At 29.3% G+C, this 13,907-nt stretch overlaps 1 protein-coding gene across 4 annotated transcripts in view; it reads right to left on the bottom strand.

Moving 5' to 3' along the window:
* LOC130892100 (small conductance calcium-activated potassium channel protein) overlaps window positions 1-13,907 on the bottom strand; it is a 157,649-nt gene that overhangs the window by 95,576 nt on the left and 48,166 nt on the right. For all 4 annotated transcript variants that reach the window (XM_057797356.1, XM_057797355.1, XM_057797346.1 and 1 more), the window contains exon 2: window positions 12,270-12,536. In XM_057797356.1, coding sequence (XP_057653339.1) covers window positions 12,270-12,502 — 233 coding nt within the window. In that variant the 5' untranslated portion in view covers window positions 12,503-12,536. The remainder of the gene's footprint in view (window positions 1-12,269; window positions 12,537-13,907) is intronic.

Raw genomic sequence — 13,907 nt, forward strand, 5'->3', positions numbered from 1 at the left:
ATACAAAATTCATATAGGGATAACAAAAAAAGTGCCATTGTCGATCGTCAAATAAAAAAAGTACATGATATAATGAAATCAATAATTGAACCAAACGGGTTTTGCTGTATTTTGTTATTTGTGAATATGCTGTCAGGTGCGAGATAGTGAATTGTTTTCGTCGAGAAAAATACAGTCGAAACAATGAAGCAAAAACCATTTTTTAGTATATGCGATTTTGGCATCAGTGTTTTGGAACCCCATTGTTAATCTTAAATGATTATTTATAAAATGAGAATGATAACTGGCCAATGACCGCATCCGTTGAAGAAAATTGTTGTTTTATTACATCAATATGCTTGCCCGATCCACCATTGTTGGAAAAAAATTTGCCGAATTGTGTGATATGTTTCCAAACTCATGAAAATAGCTTGATGGAGAGTAATTTCAGGCGAAGGGGGTTATTTAAACTGAAAACTCCCTGGAGTATATGTGCAGAGCTGGAAAATAAAATACTATTTTGCAATAGAGTAATTTTTCAAATAGAAGCAACACTCCTGTTAAACCGCGCCCTTGTAAATAAGATTTTATTGTAAAATTGCTCCATAGTACGCATCATTGTGAATCAGATTCAGTCTATTCAGATGTAATAATTAGAAATTAATATCTAAGATGGACTAGATTTTCGGAAAATTTGCTATTTAATAATGAAAAGTCCGAAGTTTCCCTTGAGAACGAATTTGGATTGAGCTCCTTAATATAAATTACAGGCAATACTTGAACAAATTAAAAGTTAAATTTCAGTAACTTGGATCAGAAATAAGTCTATCTTCAGTCAATCGAAATATTTTGAAAAATAGTGAAATAAGTCGAAACGTCATTCTTTATCTTTCTTTTAAAAAATTATTAAAAAAAAACTAATTTTAGAACAGAAAAGACCTAAAATCAAGAAAATTTAAAAGAATCACCAAGACCAGCCCTACATCCACCACGTGAGGTGGATAACGTTGATTCCTAATAACTATTAACGTCTAACAGGGCTCTGACAAGAGTATGAAGATGTCCAATACTTCAAATAAGTTTACGGTGGAGTGGAGGAAAATCCCTGTACCGGTCAGAGTTAAGAGTCACAGAACAGACTTCTTCCGTCCATCATCCAGGGACTGCTATGTATTACCGGAAAGAAACTACTACTAGAATGGAGATAGAGCCATTCGTGGCAAAAGAAAGCGAGCAGCCTAATAATGCAGATAACATTATTAGGAGATCAGACCTTATTCCAAGGACTTCACCGCAATAAACCAATCTTTAACCAAACAAGACAACAAAATAAATCTTTCCGAGAATTAGAAGTCGAGTTTGGGAGGCATCTCTAGGCTACCAAATTATTCTGCCATGGAATGGAACCCCATGGAAACAAAACAGAAACGTGGGAGATTTGGCGTAGATACAACTGTAACCTGGGTTTCTGGACAACAAGGGCGATTTAAGAATATAAGATATAAGAATGATATTTTACCCTATTCTCTCCAATGAAGCGGGGATTGACACTAATCAGGATAACACCATTTCAGAAGCTATGAACAGAGTAAAATCCAAGTTAACTTCAAACAACAAAACTAAAGTAGCATTACCGGAAATAGTTGGCCTTATAAGCCTACTCATATCTATAATGACCGAACTCATATTTGCAGACTTTGGAATAGAAGTCGTAATACACAGTAGTGGTATTATGCAAGCACGAACTATATTTTATGAGCACCTGACTATTTTTTGGTTTTTATGTTTATTGTTTCATGTTATTTTTTTTATTGTTTAGGATATGTGTATTCAGATTCCACATTCAAATTGATATTGTGGAAATCGCATAAGGTCAGTAATGCGATTACAAATTTAGTTGTAAGAATATTATTATCAACCATAGATAGAAATTACAAAATCTATTTAAATATTCACGAACACGGTTATACTAAGAACTAATTAATTTATTACTCCAATACGTTTGCAGATAATTACATTCGAATAATTTTTGTTTCTCATAAAATTTCCATGATGGTAACTAGAATTCTTCATGACACAGTAATACATTGTAACTCTATTTAATGGCAAATCATCATTGTTAACACTATAAGACTGTCTTATTATTTCTTCTCTCAACATTTCTATCGTAAACTAGCTTCTTAAGACCTTAAGAGTTACTAGGTATCTACGTATGACTTGAGAGGCGAAATAATAGAAAATCCAATCACATTTGTTACATACTACAAAGAAGGAAGCCCTACTCTGAGGGCTGAAGTTTTTTTAATTCTCATTATTAAAAATGTCATCGGTGCGATCTTAACATAGAGAAGATGAAGGAAACGAAACGTCTCTTATATAATATTATGCGTAATAATGCTGTTGAATTTAACCTATTAATTAGCTCATATATTTATGAATCTTAATAAAAATTATTAATGCCATCTTATCATTAGAATAAAATTCGTTTAGAAATTTTCAAACAACCTAAAGCCACTCAATTGATGTTCCAGAATCAATTGCATACATCATAATTCGAGTCCACTTCTAAGACTCACAGCATAAAATAAATTGAAGAGGTTTTTGGAAAAATTTCAAAATGACCCAAAATATATGAGACAACTAAGTTTTAGATTGTCAAAAAATACTGATTTTCACAGATATATCAAATCATTTCGACAGAATATAATACTGTAATAATGGAAAGAGCGGGAAAATTGTTATGTCACACATTTCAATCATGTGAAATATCCAGCGACTGTGACAGTTTCAGCTTTGAGTTTTTGATAGCAGTTTCTCAAAATTTGATGTCATTGCGTAATAAATAAGACTTTTTCGAAATTCTTTTGATACTGATGTGCAGTAATAAAAGTAAGAACCATTATCAAAATTTAAAATTTGTATCAATTTATGAGTGAAATTAACCAATTATACCAAAAGGTTCAGAAATTGGTCATAACAGGTCAGTTGGACTTATTAATTGGTCACCGCAAGAAAATTTTCTATTGAGGATTAAAGTTTTTGAAAGTTAAAGTTTTTGAAGGTCATTCAGATATTTTACCAACAAATTTACGGCAAAAATGAAAAATTCCACCTATTCGCGATCGAGAAGAATTCGCTGATAATTGCTTAGCTTATATAAATATCCGGTCAGCTTAATTTAATATTAAAAAAAATTCAATGAGTTGTCGTTGTCGTAACGCGCATGAAAACTTGAGGTTTCAACTTAATTAAACTTAGCTTTCCAAAAAAAAAACACGTAATTTCCCCAACATAGGTTTATTAAAAATCCTAGGTTATGACATGGTGATCGAAGGATATACATGTCGGGCAGTAATCAATCAAAAGAGTATAAAGAACAAGTAATAATAGCTCAAGCAGGAAATAGTTGAGGACAAACTACTTCCAGTGAATTTACTAAACCAAAAGATATAGCTTACATCTATCGGCAATGCAAGAAAATGATAGAGAAGAAAATTGATTAGCAGATCAGAGCAAGCCAAGAATTGGTTTGAGAAAATATAGAGAAGATTTTACTTTTAGGTTTTTAGGTTACAAGAATTAAAAAACAATTTGGGAAAAGGAAATGGAATGGAATTAGAAAAACAGTTCTATAATTTAGCACAGGAAGTGAAAGTTTTCCATGGGAACTTATTAAAAGACAATAATGAACAATATTTAATTTTGGAATATTAATTGTTTAATTCAACATATGGAAATATAGTGATGATAAATATTATTATGAATTTCGACTTCTTCTGAAATAATTTCGAATAGGTGAATACTGATTAAAATAATCAACAAAATATTATCGTATTCCAAGGATGCACATTTTTCCTTCAGCTACGATGAATATTAAATGAAATATCCTATGAGAGCATGACCCTCTGTTAACGAAACCCAAAGGTTGAAATTACGGTCGAGAGGTTATATTTCTCCTGGTTATTACAAGCCAACAGTGCAAATAAAGAACTATTATCGTCACGGTTTTTGAGGGAACTATTTCTCCCGTAAAATACTGAGTTTATATTTGATAATATTTTAAAACATACAAAGGTGTTTGTTGTTTAGACTATTCAATAACTCTTCTAATATATGATATTCGAAATATAAAACTAAGAATAATAATAAGATGGTAGTTGTGAATTTATAATCAACTTTTGTTGTTAATGTTAAGTTGGAAATTTTTCAAAATTGAATCCTCAACTAACGATCATTAATTTTTAGATTTAATTTCTTGTCTAGACAACGAGATTAATATTTTAGGGGAATAACTTCTTTATACATATACGCTTATATTTCACCATGAAAGTAATCCCTACTTTCAATTTATAGTGGGCTTAAGTTGTCACTTGAATATTTAACACATTATTGATTTCTACCACGGCCTTTTATTTCAACGGATGTCGAAGCATTGTACAACGAATTTCTTATCATTTTTACTTGCCTCTATTGAAACATTTTAAGTATACAAACAAAAATACCATTATAGTAATTTGACATTTGTAATAATAATATAAAAAATTTACATATAAAGTGCTTTTAGAGCATATTTATTTCTAACATTAAAACGTAATTTCATAACATAGAAATCTGATATTCAATTCAAAACTTTTTTATTTCGGTATTTTGGTGTACGTATCAGCGAGTTCGTTGTATGAAAATTATCAAGATTTTAATCCAATCAGGTGAGACTAATGTAAGTTTCGCTGACCATCTTTAATAATGTGTTTAAGTCCCAATATTATTTAGGTATACTTATAAGGTGATCAATCTTCTCCAGGGGTATTTCATAACACCCCATCATCATGTCGAAGATTCGTCAGAGTTTGAGAAGGACGCTGTGAAATTCTTAACCTTGTCTAGATTATGTTCAATTGGGGAGAAATTCGGGGATCTTGTTATTTAACAAAAAATCGAGGAATGCAACGTTCATCTTGATCTTCTCCTTATCATCGTCCTTATCATCAAAGACGATAGCATTCCAAGCTAGTAAATCGTGGTACTACTAAGTCGATATGGAAGTATGAAAGTATTAATATTTCGTTTCCAAGGACCTCTCCATGTTTTGCAAACCATTGAGTTGCTATTGCCCTTTTCGATGTACTGAGCTGTTCAGATATTCCCAATGTAACAATTATAAAAAACCTGGAAAAGCGCCTGGAAAAGTTCAAGAGTCCCATACAAATCAGAATTGAACGATCTAGAATATTGAATACGCTCAGAACTGAGTGAAGCTAGCAAAAGAGTTTTCCATCTTCAGACACAACAGAAGAAGACAAAATTTATCTTAAAAATATACAAAAAATACTGGTAAAGATACAAGACAAAAATAGTGAACGGAATGAAATTTTGAATACTTATACATACGAGTATGTCTTAGAGAGTTGAGGAATCGATCCACAATTGAATGGAAATCATATTTATATTAAAAACGTACGTCATTCATATAATGGAAACTAATGCTTATTTCTGATGTGCTTAAAACTGCTATATTTAATCCCATCATTAAGACAAACACGCTATCAAAATAGTTATAGACCCATTCATCAAACAATACTATTGTTAAATATAAAATAATTCTTTTTGAATAGTTTGTGTTTTGGACTATATCTTAAGTAATCGAGGTGATCGATCATACGAAAAATGGTTTTAGAAAAAGGCAGTATTTCATAATAGTTGTCATACAAAAACAGCTAACCCAATGCTTATATAATTTTATCATTCAGTTTTGAAAATATGTAGCAATACCATTGGTCTTTTTAATATTTTAACAGTATTTCAAGATTTCGCACTTACTCCACGTTTACTTCCCACTAATCTAATTCGTCGATAACGAAGTTACTGCTATAATACAGGTCGTTGATACTAATTCGAAACTGATGCTTCTGGAATTTTCGGAACTTATTTGTAACATCTTGAATCCTTCGAAGATGAAGCAAGTGGTTATAAAAAAATTCAGAAAATACATTAATCCTGACAAAATGAATCATACTATATGTACAAGGACTTTCCCAACAATTATCGAATTATTTCAATAAATATGATATTAGTATAAGTCAGGCATAGAGGACATAATACATTATCCAAATATTTCACTAAATTAAAATCTAAAACACCAAAAAACAAAAGAAGTATATATATATATATATATATATATATATATATATATATATAAAGTACCTTGTAATGATTGTGACGCTGCCTACATAGGGCAGACATCTCAGTATTTAGAAAATAGACTAAGAAGTGATCAATACGATAAAAAACTAGAACTGCATTAATGAACCATGAAATATCAAAAAAACATGAATTCAATTATAAAGATTCAAAAATTCTTGAAACAGAAACACGAAAAAGAGAATTTTTAGAAATGGTTCACATTCATATGAACGAAAAAGCTGTAAATGATAAAAAAGATCTAAATAATTTAAGTGAAATTTATGGCTCTATTTTCTAAATACTAATAAATTTAATATAGTATTTGAGATGTGGAAACCAAGGAGAAATTAATTTTTCTTATTGTAACAAAGTTCTAAGTTGATTTTCTCCTTATTTTGATATTCATGATGAAGGTGATCTATAGATAAACATAAATAGGCAAAATGTCAGTGTCAATATCATATTTTGATAAAGACTTAAAGAAAAGTGGAAACGTCAAAATTTATCTTTCTTATAAAAACTATCAAAAAAACTAATTTTGAAACAGAAGAGACCTAAAATCAAGAACATTTAGATGCATTATATATATATATATATATATATATATATATATATATACATATTGTTATGGTATTATAGTGTGTAATGTTTATTTTTATAAATTTTATTTTAAATAAAATGAAAATTTTAATTTGGGCGCCATTAATAATTATTTGAATTTCTTTATTTTATTATGTTATTATTATTTTTTTTATTCTCAGGGTATTATATTGTGAGGTCAAATTAAAAAATTTTATTGCGATAAATTGTTATGGTTATAAGGTCAGATTATAATAGTTTTAAGACCGGGTCTGTTCTTTATAATTAATAAAATATTCAAAATATACAATTTCTTAACTAGCTATTACAATTATTTTATTTTACAAACATTCATTCATTCATTCATACTCATAATTACACTCATAAAACTAAATTATATGGAAATGTGAACTCAAATATTATATACTAAAAGAAATACTTAAATTTAATAGAACAGTACCTTAAGTGTTTTTTTTTCTTAAATTGGAAATTGTTACGGCCTTGCAGAATAAACAGATACTCCGCTGTAGTTCCACTCCTGTTCTTTTCCTTTTCACAACTTCTTTATCTTGGAAATTGTCCCTTTGTGAGTATTCTCACTTATTTCACTTTATTTAATTGTTCTCACTAATTTCTTATTACTACACTTATACAATTATTAATTATCAATCCTTTGAATATTTTATGCCTTTTTTATCAAGATTTTAATTTTTTTAAATTTCAATTAAAATTATTTTACTCTTTTTTCTCTTGCAAAAAAAATTTTCTCGTTGTTGATTCTCTTCTTCATTCTTTTTTTATTTTTATTTTTTTTTTTTAACCAATGATATTTATTTTAAAAGTTAGTTACTAAATTGTCATTTCTAAATTTTTAAATTATTGTGACTTTATTCAAATAATATTATTCTATAATTTTTTTGTTGTATTTATTTCATTCCTATGTTATTAATTTTATCATTGTAGTTGTCAAAATTTTTATATTTTATCATTTATAACCTTAAAATTTATGTTAGTATGTCACACAAATTTTTGAAGTTGGTGCTCCTGTTTTTATCTGTCAATTTATGGATTAAATTCTTTGATTATACAGGATTTGTCAAAATTAAATAATAATTTAGAATATAGTGTTGGCCAAAACTTAATATAAAGAATGTTATTTATTTTATTGTGATAAACTGCTCTAAGTAACCGAATAACAGAACTGAACTTATTGCTTTATTTATATCTTATTATTATTTAATAATTTATTTTGGATATATTCATACCATAACAATATATATATATATATATATATATATATATATATATATATATATATATATATATATATAGTTAGTCCACTTTTTTGTTTCTTTGCCACGTTCCCAATAAGAAACCGCTTATAATAAACAGCTGGCAAAGACAGTATACGAGGATTTTCAAAAAATTTGAATTTTGTGCAAGAGTAAAGTATCTTTATTTTTCACAATTCAGAAATTCAGAAAAATGTTATAAAGTAAAGTTATTTTGAATCAAAAGCTATATTGAAATATGCAATTACGGCCATTTATTAGGAAATATTTTTGATCAGCCATCGATTACAAAAAAATCGTATACAGAACTAAGAAATTTATTTGATAATTTAACAAAATATTTTCGTTCCTTGAATTGTTTAGGTTCAGACTGACAGTTGGTTGGTTTAAATAATAAGCTCAAAATTTGATAGCTTCTTGAAAGAGAAATGTAAAATTAGAAATATATATATATATATATATATATATATATATATATATATATATATATTAATCAATGCATTAGCTGGCACTTAATTAGGTCCTTATCTCCGAACTTTATTAAAGGCAAATTACCTGATAATGAAGTAAACAGCTTTTCCGTTTTTGAAAATGTTGTTTATGGAGGGCCTTACTAACTTTTCATTTGCATAACCCCGCATTGTGTCAGAGCTTACGACTGCAGCCTTTTTAATGGATTTTAACAGATTCATTAGTAGAAGGGGAAGAAGTTTTAATTATAGAAAAAATAAAATAGCGTTTCATTCCGACCAACCCCCCTATATTTGGGGGTCTCTGGGAAGCGGGAATAAAGAGTATAAAATCTCATTTGAATCGGGTTTTGCGTAACAGATCTTTAACTTATAAGAATTTCAGATTTTTTCAGAAGGTATATTGAAATCCCGCCAACAATGCGCAATGTCTAGTGATCCCGATGATAACACAGCACTGACACCTTCGTGGCAGTTGTATAAGAAAATTTGTGTTGTATGTGAAATTTTAGTACCCGCTAATGTTATGAGAACTAATCAATTTCTAATTAATGATAAATCCGATAATTTCATTCATTTGCTCAAAGTAAATTGAAAATATAAGAGTATTGTAGATTTGTCATCTATCTTCTCCAAAATTTTATTCAAAAGAGTTGATTAGGATACTAATTAACATTATATCTATGTAATCTGGAACTTTAGTCAATGGCTGTTGATACTGTCTGATTTCTCAAGAGTTCAAAATATAGGTTATATCCGTTTTGGTAATAATAGTATCGGTATTACTAATTGTGATTTATTCTAGTTCCTGTGAAGACTGTCCTATTTTTTACTTAAAATTTTTTTGTGATTCGATAGCTTGAACAAATCAAAATGAATTTAAAAATATCATCAATATTCTACATTTCTTAAGACGACTGTTTATTTTTGGTGTGTATACAATATATATTCTCTCGATAAAATATAAATATTACTAGCTTTTACCCGCGGCTTCGCTCGCATCGAATCCATTAAATAAGTATCAAAAATCATTATAGTAGAAAAGAACGAACTCTGTAGCTATATAAGAACCTGAGATATAGATCTTTGAATGTAGAAAAATTGCCAAAAACCTACAGAAATCCATAACTCCACATTGAATGTCCGCGCCTAGCTCCTCTCCAACTCAACCGATTTAAGTGTTCAAAAACTCAAAAGAAAGAAGGTGTTTCAGCGAGTGTTCTTAAACCAAAACGAACTCTGTAGCTATATTAGAACCTGAGATATAGATCTTTGAATGTAGAAAAATTGCCAAAAACCTACAAAAATCCAAACTCCCATAAGTAATGTACAGGGGGAAATCGCATTTGAGTATAACTTGAGAATGGTGAAAATTAGATGAAATCCGATGGTTGATGGCTGATCTGTGCATCAATACCTTTCATTGAAAAAAAAATTAAGCAAATCGGTTAGGTAGAACGCCTGAACGGACTCGAAATGGAAATCATCAATTTTTTTAATATATGAGATTATGTAGGTGATTTTTATGATTAAGATCATATAATTATCTATAAACTAGCCAAGCTGATTTCAATTTATTACTTAAGATATGTCTATTCATTTAATTTTTAGCAAGAGAGCTCGTATTGATCAAGATACATATATTTCTTTGACCTTATAGTGCAGTCAATTGTGGTTTTTTGTTTTAAAGACTAAATGGATTTGTATGGAACTTTTATAGACGAACAAAAGTGCTGGACAGATATATTATGGTATTATATATTCATTAGAATGAAAATAACGAAGTGCAAAATGATTACGGTAATTGATAGTGAAATAATTATGAGCTGAAAACTGATGGTCCAAAAGGAAATAACTTTCTGTAGCATATAGCATTAACAAATACCTACCACGTCTATTATCCATCACATCTTTTTAAAATATCTATAATAATGGAAGTTTGACAAATACGAAATGGATAATGGTTAATTTTCCATTTGAATGATAGAGAAATACAGAGAAAATATATCTACATGTATATTGGAGTGTTGCTCTTATCTTATATTCTCCAGCTGGAACGTGGATTTGTACATTATATCCACATTATTTCACCGACTAGGAAATTGAAGGCCAACGAAACTACCTCCATTGAATATGATATGATCATACCAATTTTAAATATACTTTCTTAAAAGGGGTAGCTTTTAAGGGTATGGAAAGATGGGGGAATGGTGATCAGTGGGCAATGCCGGTCACGTTAAAATCTTAAACTTACGTATTTTGTTGTTATAAAATCAAAAACTTAGTTAAAGGTAAGCTTAAAGTGATTTATACTATTGAATATATTTTTAAATCAGTTAGTACTATACATTTACTATCTTATCCCATGTGCTTGTTAGATTTTGTGAAAGTTATTCACGTTTTTCGTGACAAACAAAAGAAACTGTTTTCATATTTTGGTAGTTAATTTTTGTGAAAATCTAAAAAATATTTTGGATAATTATGATTGCATTATAAAAAATAGAGATGGTATAAATAAAGCATTATTTCATTTTGTATTAATACATGTTAGAAGCAAACCTGTGTTAATTTTGAATTAACAACAGTAAACCGCCATTACCATAGGGTATTAGCGATCAAAGGGTTTTACAAAATGATTGAAAAATATGAAACCCGTGATAGATTGATAAAGTGCTCGAAATATATATCTTTAGTCCACTATATAGACTCTGTAAATAAATGATTACCTATGCCGTAAGTCCCTAAAATAAATTGAAAAATGGATCAACCACCTTTCAGTGACACCTTTCGCCCATCTTACCCATCAATATCAATATTCAAACAATATTGATGTATGAAAGAGGCTTACATTCACAATTTATTTTAGGAGTTTTATATCACTTGAAATAATGGATTACACACTATCCCAAATTTCATATTGTTCAATAGAGTTAAATGAGCACGGGAGCAAAACTTTAATATGTATCGGTGTACTCCTAAGGAGGTAATAACTCATTTCCAACAGGACTATTAAACAATACTGGTAGGATGAGTTTCATTTCCAATCGATCACTTCTGAATTGTTATCACTTTCACAAGGATCGAAAATAGTAGTTTTGTAAAAGGATTTTAATGAGTATACACACCTATCAACATTATAAACAAAGTATCTATAAATAACATAACTTCACCTTGGAAGCGTTTTATTCGGTATTGCTGTCGTGACATTATTCATTAAAAAATGTCAAGACAAAATTTCAGGAACTACTCCGTTAATTACTACGTATTTTTGAATATATGACCCTGACGTGAATATTGGAATAATATGCTTTTTATGAATAAGCAGGCGTATGCTCCAATAGTGAAATAATATGCTTCTTATAAATAAGTTGAAGGATGCTCCAATACCTGCTGCTAACTGTCAATAACAAATTAACTGGTTCAATACATAAGGTTCTTCTTTCTCCACTTAAAATGCTTGGTACATATTAATGTAATAGCTTAGTTTTAATAACAAATATTATATGTCCATATACCTATTACTATGGCCTCTTATGCATTAATTTTAACAATAAAAATCCAGAAAGATATTGCACACTTTATATTCTAAACTCTTTTCAAGATATGTCTAGTAAAATTGTTCGTTATAGACATAGGCTGTCCCAGAAACATGTAATCAGCACTTATTAAGTGATAAATATTTAATTTGGTCACGTTCAAATATTTACATCTTTCTTAGGGGTATTTTTATATGGTTTGTCAACTCCTATCAAACGTATTTTTATTTTACCTGCAATGTAACTCAATGTCAGGAACAGATCTAGTGCTGTTTTCTTCCAAGCACAGTGAACCGTCTTCCTCGCTGTCAGAAAAAACAGACAACTGAGGATGATGAGAAGACACTAAAAACGTTGTACATTCTTGACGCATCAGCACTGGTTTAGAGCAGTTGGCCGGAGAAGAAGCACTCGTCAACGACGGCTGGCCTACTAACAGGCTTGCGGTTTCATCTTGACTACTCATGCTGTGCCCTTTGGGCCCTATTGGGCTTTCATATCTGTAACAAATAATTTAAATGCTATAATGATTATTTCTATAACGAAATATGAGTTTACAGTATTTACCTAAATGGCCACGATAATATAATAACAATTAGTGATTTATTTATTAAAGAGAAGTCATGTGAGTTTACATATTGTATGGTAAATATCATATTACGCCATTGTCCTTATGAATAGTTTGATTCATTTTTCTGAAAGTAAATCAGTATAGATATGAAATGGCAATTGCAAAATCACTTTATGAAAATGCCTCTTCAGAAAATTAAATATAGAGTGGCGCATTTACGAGGATACTCAAAAAAAACTAAACTATATAACATTGAGTTTATTTTTACAATTTCTCGATTATTGGAATAGAGGAAATTTTTAACTTAGTTGAACAAACTGATTGTTATCCCAGAAACCTGCAAAATCAAGAAGAAATTGATTTTTGTTGTATAGTTTTTAGCCAATGATAAGATTCTTGCACAGTAATTTGTTTCATAACGATGTATGAAATATTTATGTCGGTCCTAAAATTGACGTACTAAATGAACTTACTTCTAGATCTCAAATTTTCCAATCTTGCTATTTTAGCCAGAAGTAGTGAAGGACATGCTGTTTGTTGCTTGTCTTGAATTTTGAGGTTAATCCTCAGGATACCTCTAAAAAGATCCTAAACATGCGTTATTTAATCAGTTATTAGTGGATATGAGTATTTTCTGAAAACTGGTATAATGAATTATTGAAATTAGAGTTATTTATAATTAAAGCGCTATATTGATCATATGGTAGTAAAATTTTTGTCATGATAACTTTTTATTATTCATTAAACCATAAAAATAAACATTGTACATTTTTGGAACTCACTTTTCATTAAATTCACTCCTATCGACAAAATGTCTGTTTACTAATTATCATTTTTTCATAATTAAATTCTCTTCGTAATTTCAACACGCAAGTATATTACTATATATTTTTCATTGAAAACAATGAAACGCTTGGGAATGGGCACTGGAACAGGAATTGGATCAATGTATTTATTGAATAATAAACGCGATGGTGCCTTGCTTTGCCACTGCCCTACCTTACTAACTTCGATTCAACCGAACTGTAGTACGCAGTTTATTACTTCATTCGGACTTGATTTGAATGAAATGAGATGATTTGAGTAAAAAGAGTAATCAGTGTGAGTTGTTGAGAGCTCCAGTTAACCGTATTATAACAACGTTGAATGGATTTCAAATACTCTTATATATAAATTTATAGTAAAAACTTTGTATAACTGATAACTGGAGGAGATAGATTTTATTTTGAACTAAATTCATTTCATATCGGTTCAAATCTCAACATCAATAAACAAAACTACTTTGTAAGAATACTGAAAT

The sequence above is a fragment of the Diorhabda carinulata genome, chromosome 1 (assembly GCF_026250575.1).
Source record: "Diorhabda carinulata isolate Delta chromosome 1, icDioCari1.1, whole genome shotgun sequence".
NCBI lineage: Eukaryota > Metazoa > Arthropoda > Insecta > Coleoptera > Chrysomelidae > Diorhabda > Diorhabda carinulata.